The following is a 17,420-nucleotide window of genomic DNA, read 5'->3' on the forward strand; positions in this document are numbered from 1 at the left end:
TGTGTGTGTGTGTGTGTGTGTGTGTGTGTGTGTGTGTGTGTGTGTGTAGGGGTACTGTAGTAGACTGAGGTGCGACTGGGGGGCATTGAAAAAAAATAAGGGGCTGGTAGAAGCTAAGAAAAGAAGAGAAGAAAATTTTGAAAAACTGTTTGTACATGTGTGTTGTATAACAGAGTTAAAGTTGTAGTGATTAAATTATTTTCCAAATAAACACACAAAATGCAAGTTATAACCAATGAGGAGTCAAGTCTGCTGAGAAGTCTTAACAAGCAAATGTTGGCAATTGAACATGTCACACATTGACAGGAAGTCCAGCACGCATAAGCAGGAATATGTGCATGTAATGACATGTTTACAATACAATACTATAGGGTTATATGATGCAATATTGCATCATGAAAATTTCAATGCAGGTAAAAAAAAACCCAATTTACAATAAATATTAAATTTAAGATGCATCATTTTTTAAAAAATATTTTTTATTTTTTAAATGATGCAAATTTTTAAAAAAAACCATTAAAGGGATAAAGAAAGTAGATTTCCAGGGGGGGTGCTGAGTAATTTTTTTTAAAGGTGGTGATAGGCCAAATAAGTTTAGGAACCTCTGGTTCAGATGGATAATTTTTTGCTTCTTAGAGGAAGGAATTCTATGAGTTTACTAGCCCCTATGTAAAACACAAGATCATATGGCACCAGTTAGTGCTGGTCTCCTGAACTCGGGGAGGCTTGCCTCTGCTTGTTGACCCTCATTGGAAGGGTCCCCAGGCAATTCTCCAAGATACTCTAAATTGCAGAAGAACTGCTGATATGTACTAGTGGAGGGAGGGATGGAATTCTTCACCAAGAACTCCCTATGCCAAGGAGATCACAGGTTTAGACCTCCAAAAAAAGTTCTATTTGTCCTAAAATTATAGTACAGTATAGTAGAAAAAACATTGGCTTTTGGGTCAGAGAAACTGGGTTAGAATTCTGTCTCTGCTGAATGACCAGTTGTTTCATTTGACCTCACGCAACAGGGTAGTAAAATGAGAAGTACGGACCAGATGAAGTATAAGACCCCTCCACCTCTAAATGCTACCTACAATCTTGCCTCTTTCAAGATCCCAACTAAGCTATGACCCCTGTGATTCGGTAAACAAATTCACCTTCACCCAGTCCAAACAAACTAAGATGTGACAAGCCTCTTATCGCTCCTTCTCAACTTTCTTCGGTTCTGGTGGAAGAATCTCTCAAGTCTCCCACCTATGGCCAGGCCACTCCTTACCCCGAAGGCTTTTTGATAGTTTTGGTTTTTTGTGGGTTGTTGAGTTATTTTTTTTTTTTCAATTCTAATTGTGTGTGAGAAAAGGAAGAGAGGAAGAGAGGTTAGGCCACCAGATATCCATTTGTATTTCTTTCCTTATCTATTGGTGTGGGAAGAAGATAGTTAGACATCCTTGGTAAGGGCTGAAAAACCTCATCGCTCAATCACTCAGAAAATTTCCTAATCAGCTAAGAATGAATTTGGGATTGGAAGGGACTGATGAGGTCAATCAAGGGAAGGGATTAATAAATTAAATCAAAGGAGCTCAGGTAAGGCTGGTCATCCCAAAATGACTTAGCAGAGAGCTCTATCATAGGATTTAAAGAAATCTTCTAGTCTACAACCATCATTTTTACAGATAAGGAAATTCAGGAACTATCATTTTACAGATAAGGACAAGAGATTAAATCCCTTTCCTATGGCCAATGAGCTAAGAGTTAAAAGACAGGACTGATTCGAAGGTTTCTGACTACAAACCCAGCACTCTTTTCTATGATAATAGGATGTGGGGATGAAGAGATGATTCACTTGAAGAACAAGAGAGAGGCTGGGGAGCTGCAGTGAGAACAGAATAACTCAAGAAACAGATACCATCTAGTTGAGGACTAGGTAGAGTTTCCATTCAATGCATTTAATTGCCTTTTTCCCCCCTCTTTACCCAGACTGTGATTCCACTGGTTTGGAAAGAACCTCTATCAAAAGAGATATGGGCAGCTAGGATGGAGTGCACTGGATGGCGCACCAGCCCTGGAGTTAGGAGGACCTGGGTTCAAATCCAGCTTCAGAAACTTACTAGCTGTGTGACCTCGGGCAACTCACTTAACCCTGACTGCCTCCCCAAAAACTGAGATATAAAACTTCTCAGAAACTTATTAGATTTAGAGAGCTGCTGAGGACTAAGCTATTAAGTATGTAGCAGACATAGGACTTCAAATGAAGGGGTTCTTGACTCCAAGGACTAGCTCTCTAGCCCATGGCACATTGCTTCTGCCTAATCTGTATATTCTCTTTTTCCCTGTAAATAAACTCTGGAGGAAAAATGCACTCCCATGGTCTGAAGTTCATCAAGGCTCGGATTAGCAGGACAAGAGAAGTCAGGGCCAGGGCCAGATACCCAGACATGGTAACAGTGCAGAAGAAGGGGAACAGGCAATTAGGGTTTAAGTAAGTAGATCTCTCTGGATGTAAGGAGCCAAGCTGGTTCAGGGACCCAGGAAGGTCCAGGAGGCTGAATGCCAGGGATTAAAGGAAGTCTGGAAAGTAGGGAAAGATGCAAGTCTTTAAAACCAAAGACAGGCTCCAAGCAGGGTAGATGTTGTCCTGGCAAGATGACAGGAGTCCTTAGCATAAGGATGAGGGTACCCCTTTCCCTTTGTAAGAGAAACCAAGGTGGGAAGCTCTAAGAGTCTCCTATTCTCACACCAAAAATAAAACAGTAAACCCACAAAGAAAAAGGCACATACCACCTCATCAGCTGTGAAGTCTATGAATCCTGGCAGGATCAGGAAATCGCTGTTGAGATAGAGATAAGGTATGATTACTACGTGGGGAGTGAAGGCAGGAAGAAAAGAAAGCCCTTTCAAATGAAAGTCATCCTTAATATTACTAATTAATAATTATTAATAATTACTTACTATGGGGCCCTCTGGACCCCTGCTCCTCCAACCCGCTTCTCTCAAACACCCCTTATGGCCCATGCCCAGTGCCCAGAGAATGGATGCCAAGAACTAAAAAGGTGAGGTGGCTTTCGTGGCTGGCAGCAGTCACTCTGTCCCTCTCTAAGTCTCACTAGGCTGCAGGGAATGCCAAGTCCAACTACTGGTGAGGCCCAAGACTGCTTCCTCTTTGCCTGATACACAGTAGGTGCTTAATAAATGCTCATTGATTGATTCCCCAGACAGTGACAGTCAATAAACATTTATTGCTTATCATTTTCCAGTCAGGTGAATTTACGGAACTCCTACTAGATGCAGGAGGGTGCTATGTGGAATGCCATGGGAAGGAGTGGCCAGTGCATGAAAAAATATCCCATGCCACTACGTATAGATGGTACCACCCTTGTCCTTTTCCCCATATGATATGGGAATGAAAAAAAAAAAAAGCCCAAGAGCTTACTTGAAAACAACTCTTATGTACTCTCTAGGTCTATGTCAACAGATACAATTTTTTGATCCAAATCTGTGATTTCATCTGTATGAGGAACTCCCTGTCCTAGAGGAAGCTCTATCACCCAAACAGATCAGTAGTTTTGGGTAATTCATAGGCTGAATGAGTAGCCTGGGGACCCTGAGCGGTTATAAAAATGACTCATCCAGGTTTACACAGCTGATCACTGTCATAGAGAGACTTGAACCTGGGCATAAAAAAGCACAGTCTAAATGGAATATAGAAAGGCTTTCAGTCCCAGGAAAACATAGTGATCAGAATACAATCATAGTTATTTATATCGAGGAAGTTTTGAGTGTGTTTCAGAGAGAACATGGATTGAAAGGAAGACTGGAGATCATTTCAGATAGGATCTTATTGGTTGGAGATGGCTCAGGAAAGGTGGGGCAGAGAGCAGAGTGCCAAGGCTTATGGGTTGAGAGGAGGGGGTAATCTGCCCCAAAGAGTATAATTTATTAAGTTGGAGAGAGGACAGCTACCAAGTCATACAGCCCCAGGGACCTAGGCAGTATAAATCTAACAGAGGATACAGCCTGCCAGACACACCCAAAAGCAAACCCCCCCGGAGCCACTCCCCACAGTGCTAAGCAAAGCGACCCAACTAAAGCCACGTCTGAGAGAGGTGCCACATCAGACTACAGAAGGAAGGCACCCTTTCCCTGGTCACCTGGCCTGCAGCTCCCTCAAATCCAGACTTTCAGTACTGTGCCTATGGTAAACCTGAAAAGAAAGCTGGTGAGCTGGATTTAGAGGGACAGGTGGGGTTCTTCCTTCTGCCCCTAACCGGGTCCCCCATTCTCAGCAGTGACTCCACCACACATCTCCTGCATTCTTTTTCCAGGCTGTCTCCTGGGTGTCAAGTTTAGACCCTTCCCCTATTTAAACCTTAGTTCTCCTGGCTGTTTTCAATTAGGACACAGGATAAGCACAGAGTAAAGAAACAAGGGAGCGGAACCCTCAAACTTCAAGATCTAGGGAAGGGAAAAACTCTAACCAAGATATCAGGATTATCTAATCATTACCTTTCAAATCAGGTCTATTCCATCCATCCTCCCCACACACAGAGCCCAAACTTAGACTGAGACCTATGGGGCATTCGAGGCCACCCAAGTCTGTCCCCTACATCTTAAGGAAGTCGCATGGCTACAAAGGGTCTGTGCCCAGGCAGTTCTGACTTAAAGTCCAGTACTCTACCCACCATACCAGTTGACAAGAGGACCCAAATTCCCAGCACTTAACATTCCCTACTGGGACTGCTAGAGTTAGGATTGATAGACTTAGAAATGAAAGTGACCTTAAAGATCACTTAGTCTAATTCTCCCATTTTACCAAGTATGAAACCAAAGCCCAAAGAATGACTTTCCCCGGGGTCATAAGAGGTGGCAGGGCCAGGAATTGTACCCAAGGGTTCTGATTCCAAATTCATAACTCTTTCCATTGTACCAATAAAAAGGAAGATTGTCCCGCAAGATGCTGAGGAGTTGAGATGCCTTTGAGCTCATGACTACCCCCTAGAGGTGATCAGTACTCCCTCCAATCACTCCGCTAGGGAGGATTTTTTTAAACCTGTTCTGAGGGTCGCTTAACCCCATCCCCAATTAGGAAAATAAAGTTCTGGTGTTCACCAGGACTACCGGGCAGAAGAGGGGACTGGATTGGCAGAAGGGTGAGAGAAGAGGAGACCACTTGGCTTGTGAGCGACTTCGACCCCAGGCTCCAATGCTTCTGTCTGGCATGTGCCCGGCCCTGCAGCCAGGATCCAGGGCTAGTGCCAGGCCTGCGGCCAGCCAGGCAGCTGGAATTGGGCCTGGGGAACAAAAAAGAGCCGCAGACCAAGAGGAAGCTGCTCCCTTCCCCCACACACCCAAATCCCGAACAGAGAAGGCCAAGGGAAACTGGGGACAAAAGTGTGCACATCAAAGTGGGCACCAGGGCCAACCTGTGGGGCTGCTGAAGCATCTGGGATAACTGGGTAGGGGAGGCAGGGACCATCCGGGAAGGGAGACAACTCCGCCCTGTAGCCCCTTCCCTCCCGAGGATGATAATTACCTGAGCGGCTGTCTTATCTGGGCTCCCCGGGCCCCTCCACCAACAGCAAGGCTTGGGGACTGAAATGCCCATGGCAGAGCTGGGAGCCTGGATATCCAGGGAGGGAGGCACCATTGGAGAAGGGGTCCCTTCCACAAGACTACCCAAGAAACCCACAAGAGGAGGAAAAGGAGAGTATCCCTTCCGGCCCCCCGTATCGGCCCAGGCACTGGGGTCCTCGACCCCAAGGATCCTCTGGGATCTCCAGAAACCCTTGGGCCTGCAGACTTGCTGCCACCTGTGTGTCTGTGCCATATGGAGGACCGAGCACCTCGTTCGCACCTAGTAGGTGCTGCATAAATAAAACTGCTGACCTGGGTGGCAACAAGCGGGAAAGGAGGGTGCTCTGGGCAGGGTGGGAGGCACATGTGGGCAGGGATGCCGCTTGGCGCGCCCCTCCTTCCTCATCCCCCGGCCCCCGCGCCGCGGGCCAGCGAGTGGGCAGCAGCAGGAGGACCCCCATGCTGGGGGGAGGGGGCGGGAGGCTGCAAAGGCAGGGGCAGGTGGGGGGGGTCTGCTCTGCGGCGGCGCGGAGGGGAGGTCCCGGGGAGAGGGGGGCGCGGGCACGCTGCCTCCGAGGCCCGCGGCGCGCGCGGACTTACTTGTAGGTGAGGCCGTCGGCGATGGCGAAGAGTTGCTGCGCCGTGAGCCCGTCCTCGGGCACGTAGCCGGTGCCGCCGCTGATCAGGTAGTCCGCCATGCTGCTGGGAGACGCGGAGAGCCGGCATCAACGCCCCGAGCGCGCGCGGCCGTGCCGCTGGCGCTGCGCCCTCCCGCCCCGGCCGGGGGCTGCGGCGGGGCTGCCTGCGGCGGCTGGGCGAGCTCGGGCCGCCGCCCTCTCTCCCTCCCAGCCGGCCGCTCCTCGATCCGGGCCGCGCCGCACAAAGAAGCCCCGGGCTGCGAGTCCAGGCTCGGAGTGGCGCTCGCACAGCCGGGCCCGGGGGCGCAAGGGGGGCGCGCTGGGGAGGGGAGGGGAGTAAAGGAGGAGGAGGAGGAGGAGGAGGGGGCGGCAAGGAGGAAAGCGCGGGGGAGGAGGAAGGCTTAGAGGAAGGGGCCGAGCCAGCGCCGGGGACACGCCCCCTCCACCGCCCCTCGTCCCGGCCCGCCTCCCCAGCCCCCTCTGCGTGCGCCCTGCCACCACCCCCCTCCTCTGCCACCACTCCCCTCCTCTGCCACCACTCCCCTCCTCTACCCCCCCTCCCTCTGCAGGGGGCTGCTTCGCCAACCCCAGCCTACCCAACGCTCGCCCCACCCCCGCCGGGGGCCTCACTAGCCGAGTCTCATCCTTCCCAAAGACCAAGCCACCCCGCAGCCCTGGAATCCCCTCCAGGTCTGGAGAATGAGCTCAGCTCCCGGATCGGCGGCGACGCTTTGGACCGGACCCTGTTGGCCTTGGGTGGGGCAAGTAGGGCAGCTGCTCTCAGGCACTGCCCATAGGGGGCTGCAGAGCTCACACATCTCGACCCTGAAGCTGCTCCAACCCCAGGGCAAAATGCAGTGTCACCAGGCAGGGCGGCTGGATGATGGGGGTGGGGGTGGGAGGCATGTAAATTAGGATGGGGGAGAAGGATTTGGGAATATGCCCGAAGCCTGGGCCTTTAATTAAACATTCCTGCTTTTGGAGTGGCCTTTCTTCTTATAGTAGAATACTACATGGCCCACATCATCAGATACAGGAAATGCCAAATTATGCATCAAATCTAGAACGGTGGACCTGGAATCGGGAAGACCTGAATTCAAATGTGGCCTCAGACACTTAACTTTTTTCTGCCTCAGTTTCCAAATGTAAAGTGGGGATGATAATAGCACCTACCTCCCAGGGTGGTTGTGAGATATTTGTAAAGAGCTTTGCAGACCTTAAAGAGCTCTATAATTGCTAACCATTACTAGAGGCGGAAGAGACCTCCAAATTCAGCCCCTCCTTGGGAATGAAGCAATTTGCCCAAGGCCACCCAGGTAGGAAGAATCAGGGGTGGGATTTTAACTTGGCTTCTCTTGCCCACTGTGGCCATGTTAACCAGTGCTACCCCTTGATTCTCAGAAAGAGAGCAAATCCAAGGTGCCTCAGCGCTAGAGTTCTTGTCTAATTGGCCTGACCCGTAGTTTTCTTCTGAGTAGGGACCTTCCGGCTCAGGGTCTCCTACTGATGCATTTAGGAACCTCCTCTGTAATTTAGGAGCAAACAGCTGGTACTTATCAAGGAAGAAAATTTAAGACCAAGAAAATTTAAACCCAGATCCTGTGGATTCCAGGGCCAGGCCTCTCTCCATTATTCCAGGCTGCCCCTAATGTTATGGTTTCTATACTCATAATCAGTGGATGATCACCTTCACTCTACCTAGCCTCAACCGCTCACCTTGGAGGTAGACAGTGCCTAGGTTCAAATTTTTGCCCTGTTACTTACTACCTGTATAGTATCTGAAGTCACTTAAATTTTCTGGGCCTTATTCTCATTGAAAAATGTGGAGGTTGGACTAGATGGTCTCTTAAAGGATCCAGGCCCAGGATATGGTCATCAGGCTGGCCTGGGTGTATTCAGAACAGTCCTGGGCATCACACTTTAACCCTGAGTGAAGGAGTAGGTAGGTTGCTGGTCTCTTTTGCACCTGCCAAACACAGATCTCCCGTCCCTGGGAGGCCCTGAGTTTTGTTTACTCTGTGATAGTGTGGTGGTAGTGTGATGGCAGAAGGTTCTCTGGGGGAGTCTTGGCCTCCAACCTGGGATCCTCCCTGGGATGCCCAGCCTCCAGTTAATGACACCTCCAGGGAACCTGCTGGGAAAACACAGGCTCTTCCTCCCATCTGTGCGTGGTCAGAGTGGGTTGGGGGGAGGTTGTTCCAAGTTGATCCTAGATACTCAGGGCACCCAAAGCCTAATTAGATCCTAGATGACTGGAAATGGAAAGCAGCCTTCCAGAGCAACCCCCATAGTATACTGCTAAGGAAACTTGAGGGCCCTGAGGCTGAGATTCTCACAGGTGTCTTAACACCTTTGTTTCAGGCAACTTTGAAGCCCAGAGCTCACACACTCAGTGATCACTTGGGTCAAGAAATATGCTTCTGGGAGTTCTCAGTTCACTGGCAGCCCAGTGGTCTGTGCTGGTGATGGTCAGGTCAAGGGCCAAAACTAGGCTGAGAGCCAAGGATACCTAAGCTTCTGCCACCAGAGGAAGGGAGAGAGGGTGTCTACTCAGAATGGCTGGGTAGTAGAGTATTCTTTAGAGATATGGTGGGAAAAAAATTACCAAGTATGGAGTCAAAGGATCTGGGTTCAAATCCTGGTTCAGCTACTTACTCCCAGCATAATAAGAATAATAATACCTAACATTTATATTGTACTTACTAAATGCCAGGCACTGTGCTAAATACTTTACAGTTATCTCATCTGATCCTCACAACAACCCTGGAAGGTAAGTGCTGTTATCATCTCCATTTTACAGATAAGGAAACTGAGGCAAACAAGTTAAGTGACTTGCCCAAAGTCACACAGCTAGTAAATTTCTGAGACTGGATTTGAACTCAGACCTTCCTGACTGCAGGTTCAATGCTTTACTTGGACAAGTCACTTAACCTCTATGGATCTCTTTTTCCTTATCTGCAAAATGAAAGAGTTGGAATATATAATCTGAAGTCCCTTCAAGGCCTAAATCTCTCAAACTGAAACCAAGGCCACTAGCTGTTGCTCTGGAGGTTGGCAGCACCTAGAAGCCTCACATTGCCACCACCTAGAAGCCTCACGTTGCCACCTATACACCTTCTGGCATCATATTTTCTAGAGAAAGGCAGAGCTGTGACCTAGTGTTCACAGAGCATAACATGCCTTCTGCTTAAACCCCAACTCTTCCCTTTTAAATGGTCTGCTACAGGTCATTTTTTCTTCTATAAGACAAGAGTACAGCAGAGTTCTGCTTAGGGCTAATAAAGAGAACACCTGGGTTCTGGTTCTTGCCTGGGATTGACCCAGGTAGACGTCCTGCTTCATGCCTTCACTATTAGAAGTAAAAACCTTAAGGGTAGGAATGTTGGGGAGGGAATCTTTATAATTCCCAGTGCCTAGCCCAGGTGTTGAAACATCATGGACTGATGTGTTGATTTGTTCAACCTGTAATTTCACAGGTGTAGGGACTCTTCCCGTGGGGAGACTCCCTCTACCAGTGCAGATGAGGCAACTGTTCTTTATAGAAAGTTGTCTGAAGCGTTTAAAGGTTAAGTGACTTACCCAAGGTCACACAAGCCAAAGGCAGGACTTGAACCCAGGTCTTCAGATTCTGAAGTCAGGCTGTCTTGTCTTCCACCCTACATAACAGTCTCATAATAAATGGTTTGGTTTTTTTTAGTCTCATTGAAGTGAATTACAACTGACCCAGTATTCTACTGTAAAAAGGAAGGCCACTCCAAAATCAGGAATATTTGGCTACTTAGTGACCCACAGATTCTTTCCTCCCTTTACCACCAGTGACAGGGCAGCTAGGTGGCAAAGAAGAGTGCTAGGCCTGGAGTCAGGAAGACTCATCTTCCTGAGTTCAAATCCAGCCTCAAGACACGTACTATCTGTGTGAACCTGGGCAAGTCACTTAATCCTGTTGGCCTCAGTTTCCTCATCCATAAAATTAGCTGGAGAAGGAAATGGCAAACCACTCCTGTGTCTCTGACAAGAAGACCCCAAATAGGGTCACCACACAACTGAACAACAACAAAAATTACTACCAACATTTTGAAACAGCCAACTAATTAAAGGGCCAGAGGCTGCTCATTACTCTAAGCTGCTGGAGTACTCTAAGCTTGTGGTATATTTCTGCCCTCTTCTAATGAACCTGCTAATCCATGATATTCCCTCCTCCCTCTTCCTGACTTTCTCCAGCTGTTTCCTCCTTGGGAAAGGGAAATCAAGATTACCCAACCCATAGTGTTCCCACCAGGTGGTAGCTGGGGTAAAAGCAATAAGAGCCCTTCCCCAGCCCTGTTCCCAGGATGGCTTAGGGGCCTGGCTGAGGACAGAAGTACCATCAAGGAACACCATGTTGGCTTCAGCCAACTCCTTGGGGCAAAAGATGCTGGAATGAACCTTAGGGACCATTTAATTTAGCCCCCTGGAATTGGAGTGGGGAAGACCTGAGTTCAAATTCTGCCCTAATCACATTACCTGCTGTGTGACCCTGGATGTCTCTCAGTCTCAGTTCCCTCATCTATAAAACGGGGATAATAATAGCACCTATTTCACAGGGTTATTGTGAGAATCAAATGAGATTATATAAGTACAGTGCTTTGTAAAACCTTAAAGCCAGATATGACTGTTTGCTATTAGCTATTATTTTACCCAATGACACAGAAACACTAAGCAGCAGAGTGGGAATTCACTCCCAGGTTCTCTGACTAAATCCATCTCTGGCTTCCCAAAGGGTTTCTCAAAGAGAAAGATTTTCCTCTTTCTCCTAAAGTAGGGGTGAGGAACCTGTGGCCCTCTAGGTCCTCAATATTTGTTCTGTGAAGTTTGGATTGAGTCAAAGGGCCGTACTTGAGGACCTAGAGGGGCACATGTGTCCTGGAGGCACAGGTTCCCTACTCCTGTTCTAAAGTGTGTGTTGGGCTGGAGCAAAGGGGAGAGGACTAGCTTGGAACCAATTCAGCAGTTCCTGGTGTGAAAGCTAGGGTTATGGAGGTTCTTTCTGGAAGAAAGAAGAAGTCTCATAGGAAAAATTTTCTCCTTCAGGCAGAGATGGTATCTCTCAGAAAGGCCTTAACCTGAACCCAGAAATGTGGACCATGGAAATTAGTGCTGGCCTTGGAGTCCAAAGATTCTGTTTAAATCCTGATTCTGCCATATACTAGCTGTGTGACCTTGGGAAAAATCACAGCTCAGACTCAGTTTCCTCAACTGTGAATTGGAGGTAGTAATACAAAAACTGCCTCCACCATAGCACTGCTGAGAGGAAAGCACCTGCAAATATTAAACCATTATAGAACTGAGTTATTACATTAAGTAATAATAATAACAATTATTATTCCTGAGCAACTTAATCTTATCCCTGACTTTGTATTTAGTACCAGAAATAGGTACCAAATCTGCTTTCTGTAGAAGCAGTTAGACTTCTGTGCACATAAAGCTTCCAATCACCACTCACCCCAGCAAGTGGCTCCTCCCCATTCCCCCCCCCCAGGGCCTTTATTAACAGGATTTCCTGGGGGAAGATGTCCTGGGTCAGATCACCCGGGGCGGGGGGGGGGGGGGGGGTGTGACAGCCTGAGGCTACTTGTCGAGTTGGGGGAGGGGCATGAACTAGAGGTTAAGCTGTTAAAAGTTCTTACATAAGCATGGGTCTACGAGCCAGAGCTGCATGGCTAATTCCCCCAGAGGACCCCCCCCCCCCAATCCAGCTGCCAGGGTCACCTCCCCAAGCTGCTGAGCACCAGCAGATGGAGCCGACAAAGGAGTCCAAATCCTTTGGACAGAAAGGACAACCAGTAGGGTGTCCATTTCAGGCTGCAGAAAAAATCCATAGATTAGCTGCTGTCTCATTTACAGTCCACTTCTGCCAGGTCCCAGGTCCCTATCTCCCCAGCGGGTCCCCCACCCCCTTACAGAAGGACCCTGGCTGCTTTCCTCTTCCCGTAATCATTAACTGCAGCAAATACTCAGAGCTCCGGCATATGCTTGGCTTCCAGCCCCCATCATACCTGTTGATTGGAGGAGGTGTAGGGTGAAGAGAGGATAATGCCTATCCATCTGCCACCCTCCCGGTGTCCCTTTAGCCAAAATCAAGCCCGGTAGACCAGGGTCTCTGCAGCCCTTGATACTCGTCTTTACTAAGCAGACCCACTTTTGAGAAGGGGTCTAAGAAGACGATAGCCAAAGAGCTCTGAAGAAAGTTTGCTTTATATAGGGCTGGGAAGCCGGGCAAGAAAGGGAAGGTGGGGGTTCGTCCATTTCACATGCCTACAGCCCCCTACCCGCTCTGGACGGGGAAGGAAAAGGAATTGGAATAAAATGGCCCACCATCCCGGCCCCGACTCCTGCAGAATCCTGTATTTGCATTTGCATCCCCATCCAAAGTGTGCAGGCGGACCAGTGCCATTGGAGGAAATGGGGGATGAAGATGATGGAAGCAGCATGGGAGGTCGCTCCCAGACCGCCTCCTCCCCAGATGCTGGGTCCCCTCCAGAGCTCTAGAGCAGGGCTCGCGCCCCCCACCCCACTCCCAAGCCCCGCCCCAGGCGTCACCTCTCAGGCTCATAGCCGGCCTGCAGCAGGCGGGCGCTGTACCGCTGCGCCGCCGTCTCGTGTCCTGGGTGCTGTCCCCGGGCTCCCGGCTCCGGAACGGCCGCCGGGGCTCCGCCTCCCTGCAACGACCCCGGCCCCGGCCCGTGCCGGGGCGGTGGCGGCTGCAGCAGCGGCACCTCCATGCGGCGGCTGCAGCCTCTCCGCCTCCCGTCCCGGGGCGGGGAGAGGAGCCCCCGCCAAATCCCCGGGCCCCGGGAAGGGGCGGGGTCCTGGCGGGGAGGGGCGGAGGCGCAGAGGAGTGGGGCGGGGAGAGGAAGGGGCTCCCCGAGAAGGGATGCATGCATGCCCAGAGCCGGGCTGAAGAATTCTCTTCCCGGCGTCTCGGAAGGGAAGCCGATGCACGGACATGGAGGGCCGAAGCCCAGGGTCAGAGCTGGGGAAAAGAGAACCCAGGAGTGGTGGCTCTCTAGCTTTCCCGGGGCGGAAAGTAGTGCCCGCTTTCCTTTGGCTGGCCCGGGTGCTTGCCTCTTCTTTGCTCCTCCATCTCTTCTAAGCTTAGAACCTCTTCCTCCCTCAACCAAGGAAACCCAGATCTCAACTCTTGGTCCATTTCCCCTTTTTGGCCGTCTTTCAATGGACCCCAGGGACAAAAGGGCTAGTCTTTGTCATTTGAGAGAGGAGTTGCATTCTATTTTTAATAAACCTGAATTGTATTTCATCGTTCTTGCTATTCCCTCCTCCACTTTGGGGAAAGGAGTTACCTAGGTGATTGCACAGTGATTATGGGGGCGTGAAGGGAGCGTTTGCACACGCGCACACACACGCAACCCAATCAATCAGGAGGTTTTGATCGGGGCTGGACGCTCGGGGGTGTTCGGGGAATCATGATGAGCCAAGAAAACTAGATCCGACTACCCTAGAAATTAAGGAGACACCCCCAGACACACACTCCGTCGGGATGGAAGGAATTTTATTTTACATCCGCGTTCTATTTCTGATTTTATATCAGAGTATTTGGGTCAAAATCCTGCCTCTGAAGCTTACTAGCTTTGGGGCCTTGGGCACGTCACTAAACCTCAGTTTTATTGAGCCTCAGTTTTCTAGTCTGTAAAATGAAAGGTTGGTCTAGCTGGCCTCTGAGGTCATTTCCAGCTCTAGTAGATACGTTATGATCCCTTGGTTTCCTCTCCTAAGTAAACTCTAGGAAACACACTCCAGAGGTTTGGAGTATTCGGTGATGTGGTATCAACGGACAAGCAATTAAATGCCCACGAGAAGTCAAGCACTAGAGATGCTATGCTAGCTGTGTGACCTTAGACGAGTCACTTAACCCAGTTAGCCTCAGTTTCTTCATCTGTCAAATGAGCTGGAGAAGGAAATGGCAAACCACTCCAGTATCTGGAAAACCCACAAGTAGAGTCTCGGAAAGTTGGACACGATTGAAGAGACTGAGCAACAAAAACCCCCAATATTGTTGTGAGAATAAAATGAGATATTTGCTAGCTATTTGAAAACTTTAAAATGCTATATAAAGACAAGCTATTGTTACTATTAACATAAAAAGTGAGAAGGTCCCTGCCCTCTAGAAGTTTACATTTTCTTGGTTTTGGAGGCAGAATACTTGGGTTAAAATCCTAAATCTGCTACTGGCTAACAAAGCAAATCCGTTTCACTTCTGTGGGCCTCAGTTTCCCCATCTACAAAATGAGGGGATGTACTAAATGATCCCTTAGGTCACTTCCACCTCTAATTCCTAGGAATCAAGGAGAAATTAGAGAAGTAGGTCCTCCAAGCAGGCACTGGAATTAGGGTTCCAGTGCAGCTTTAGAAATTAATGTAAAAGGAGCTCTTCCAACCTTAAGCTGCGGTGTCAGGGATGCTGTCTCAGCTAATTGAGACTTTAGGCCTGGGGTTGGGGGCTGTCAAACTCAGGGGCACTAAACCTTACTTAAAGATCCCTGGGAGTCTGGAGGGTGGGGTTTGTATATTGACTTAGAAAAGCCACATATTAACATTGGCTACATTCCATTGTATTTTTATTTATTTTGTTAACTATTTATCAATTACATTTTAATCTGGTTCTGGTCTGGCACTAGGTAATGTTTCTATAGCCTTGGGCCTTATTGTTTGACCCCTCTCTTCTACCTCTAAGGCTGGAGGAGGTCTTTAACCAAAGACCTCATTTACCACTCCTGGAGTTGGAAATAAACTACAGGCTTTTTGAGAGCTGTGACCGCTTGTGTTTCTTTTGTTTTGCTTACTTTCAAGATCTGTCATTTAGTTGGTATGGATGAGCGGTCCTCCTATGCAGAAGATGACAGCCTCTTTATGACTCAGTTGATGAGGCAACTAGATGGCCCAATGCAGAGAGCCCTGGGCCTGAGAGTTAAAAAGACCTCAGTTTAAATCCTTCCTTAGTCATCTGTTAGCTGTATGACCCAGGGCAAGTCACTTAGTCTGTCTCAGCCTCAGTTTCATTATCTGTAAAATTTGAACAATAACAGCATCTATCTCACAGATTAATACAAAGGCCAAAGGAGATAACAGTTGTAAAACATTTTGTAAATCCTAAAGTGTTGTAGAAATGTTAGTTTTATCATCATCATCATCATCATCATCAGTCTTGAGAGTTGCTATAGTGGAAAAATTGTTTACTCTTTGGCTAATCTGGTGGTGATCTCTCCAAATATAGCTAGGGAGGTTGTCAGACAATGGAAAAGCAATTCATTGTCAGCCCACATTAGAAACCTTTCTAGCTTGGTAGGACATGGCAGGAGGCAGCTAGGTGGCTCATTGGGCCTGGAAAGAAGATCTGAGTTCAAATTCAACCTCAGACACTAACTGAATGACCCTGGGCAAGTCATTTAACCTCTGTTTGTCTTAATCCACTGGAGAAGGAAATAGCAAGCCATGCCAGCATCTTTGCCAAGAAAATCTTGAGGACAATATTGGTCCATGGGAACATGAAGAGTTGGATGTGGTTGAATGAGTGGACATGGCAGAATGGGTGCCTCACTGGCACAGCTTTCAAGATTCCAGGGTTGTCTCCATGCCACAGTGAGATGTCAGTGCCTAACTCGAATGTAGGGAGTGCCTACTACCTACTCCATACGTATTGGGTAATTGAACTCAGTAGGGGAAAAATGGAAAGGAAATATGCCCGAGTTCCTCTATTGAATCATTCTGACTCTACGGACATTATTCAATGCCCCCCATATACAAGACCCAGTGCTCGGTTTCGAACATAAAAATATGTAGGACATCATTCTTGGCTTCAAGAAATGAATGGTTCAGTTAGGAAACAGAAAATGTACCCTGAAAGACAAAACATAATACAAGGTAGCAAATTCTCCAAATGACCATGGGACAGACAATGAATAATTACAGGAGTTCAGAGCAAAGAGAAATGATGATTACGTATATGTGTGTATGAGAATCAAATGAGGCAAAGTACCTCCCAAATGTAAAGAACATATCTATATAGTTTATCATAGATAGATCTATTTGTAGATAATAGATATATATTACATTATATATTATATAATATACAATAACATAGCTATTAATTACTAATAATATATATGTTTACATATATAATGTATTTATATATGTGATAGCTAGTATTTATAGCTTTTTAAAGTTAGCAAAGTACTTTGCAAAGATCTTATTTTATCCTCACAACAAACCTGGGAGGTAGGGGCTATTATTATCCCCATTATACAGATGGGGAAACTGAGGCAAGCAGAGGTTAAATGGCTCGCCCATGGTCACACAGCTAACACATGACTGAGGAAGCATTTGAACTCAAGTCTTCCTGACTCCAGGTTCAGCACTCAATTATCTACTGTGCTGTTAGCTAGAGACAGAGAAAAGAGAGAGAATTGAATATATGCCTACATATATATTATACATATATATGTACACACACTCATATATATGTATCCACACACATAGTTGCATATATATGGCTATGTTGTTTGTGTGTGTATATGTGTATGTGTGTGTGTGTATGTATGTAGGAGCAGTTAAGTGGCACAGTGGATAGAGTACTGGGCCTGGAGTCAGGAAGACTCATCTTCCTGAGTTCAAATCCAACCTCAAGACACTTACTATCTGTGTGACCCTGGGAAAGTCATTTAACTTTGTTGGTCTCAGTTTCCTCATCTGTAAAATAAGCTAGAGAAGGAAATGGCAAGCCACTCCAGTATCTCTGCAAAGAAAACCCCAAATGGAATCATGAAGAGTTGGACGTGACAGAAGTGACTGAACAACAAATGTGTGTATGTATATATACAGTTGCAAGGTACATTGCCTCATTTGATTGTGTGTGTGGTTCGTTAACGGTTGTAAGAGGTACTTTGCCTCCTTTGAGTCCCACAGCAATCCTGAAGGTTATACGGCGCTGGGGTTTTATCACTCCAATTTTAACAATATGGAAAAGGAGCTCCGGAGAGTTTACTGCGTCCCAAAGTTCACTGTGTCACTGATAAAGCTGGTCTCCAACCCAGGCCTCCAGTACCAGTCCACTGGCCCCCTGAACTTTTTCTACTTCCTAGTTCTCTCATCAAGTAGCAATTTACTTTTCAACTCTTCCTAACCCTTGGAAATCTTCCAATTCCCTGGACCCCCTAACTAACCCACCAA

The 17,420-nt window shown here is 47.8% G+C and overlaps 1 protein-coding gene across 3 annotated transcripts in view; it reads right to left on the reverse strand.

The window, feature by feature from the left end:
• IMPDH1 (inosine monophosphate dehydrogenase 1) overlaps window positions 1-6,261 on the reverse strand; it is a 16,657-nt gene extending 10,396 nt beyond the window's left edge. Inside the window, exons 1-3 of one of the 3 annotated variants that reach the window (XM_027840134.1) lie at window positions 6,160-6,261; window positions 5,519-5,605; window positions 2,767-2,815 (exon numbers count right to left, since the gene is read on the reverse strand). In XM_027840134.1, coding sequence (XP_027695935.1) covers window positions 2,767-2,815; window positions 5,519-5,605; window positions 6,160-6,257 — 234 coding nt within the window. In that variant the 5' untranslated portion in view covers window positions 6,258-6,261. Of the gene's footprint in view, window positions 1-2,766; window positions 2,816-5,094; window positions 5,114-5,518; window positions 5,606-6,159 lie in introns of those variants that run through there. The other 2 variants (XM_027840135.1, XM_027840136.1) reach the window with 2 other exon arrangements.
• Window positions 6,262-17,420: the final 11,159 nt, after the last annotated feature.

Source organism: Vombatus ursinus, unplaced genomic scaffold (assembly GCF_900497805.2).
Source record: "Vombatus ursinus unplaced genomic scaffold, bare-nosed wombat genome assembly UNPS02014839.1, whole genome shotgun sequence".
In the NCBI taxonomy this organism is placed as follows: domain Eukaryota; kingdom Metazoa; phylum Chordata; class Mammalia; order Diprotodontia; family Vombatidae; genus Vombatus; species Vombatus ursinus.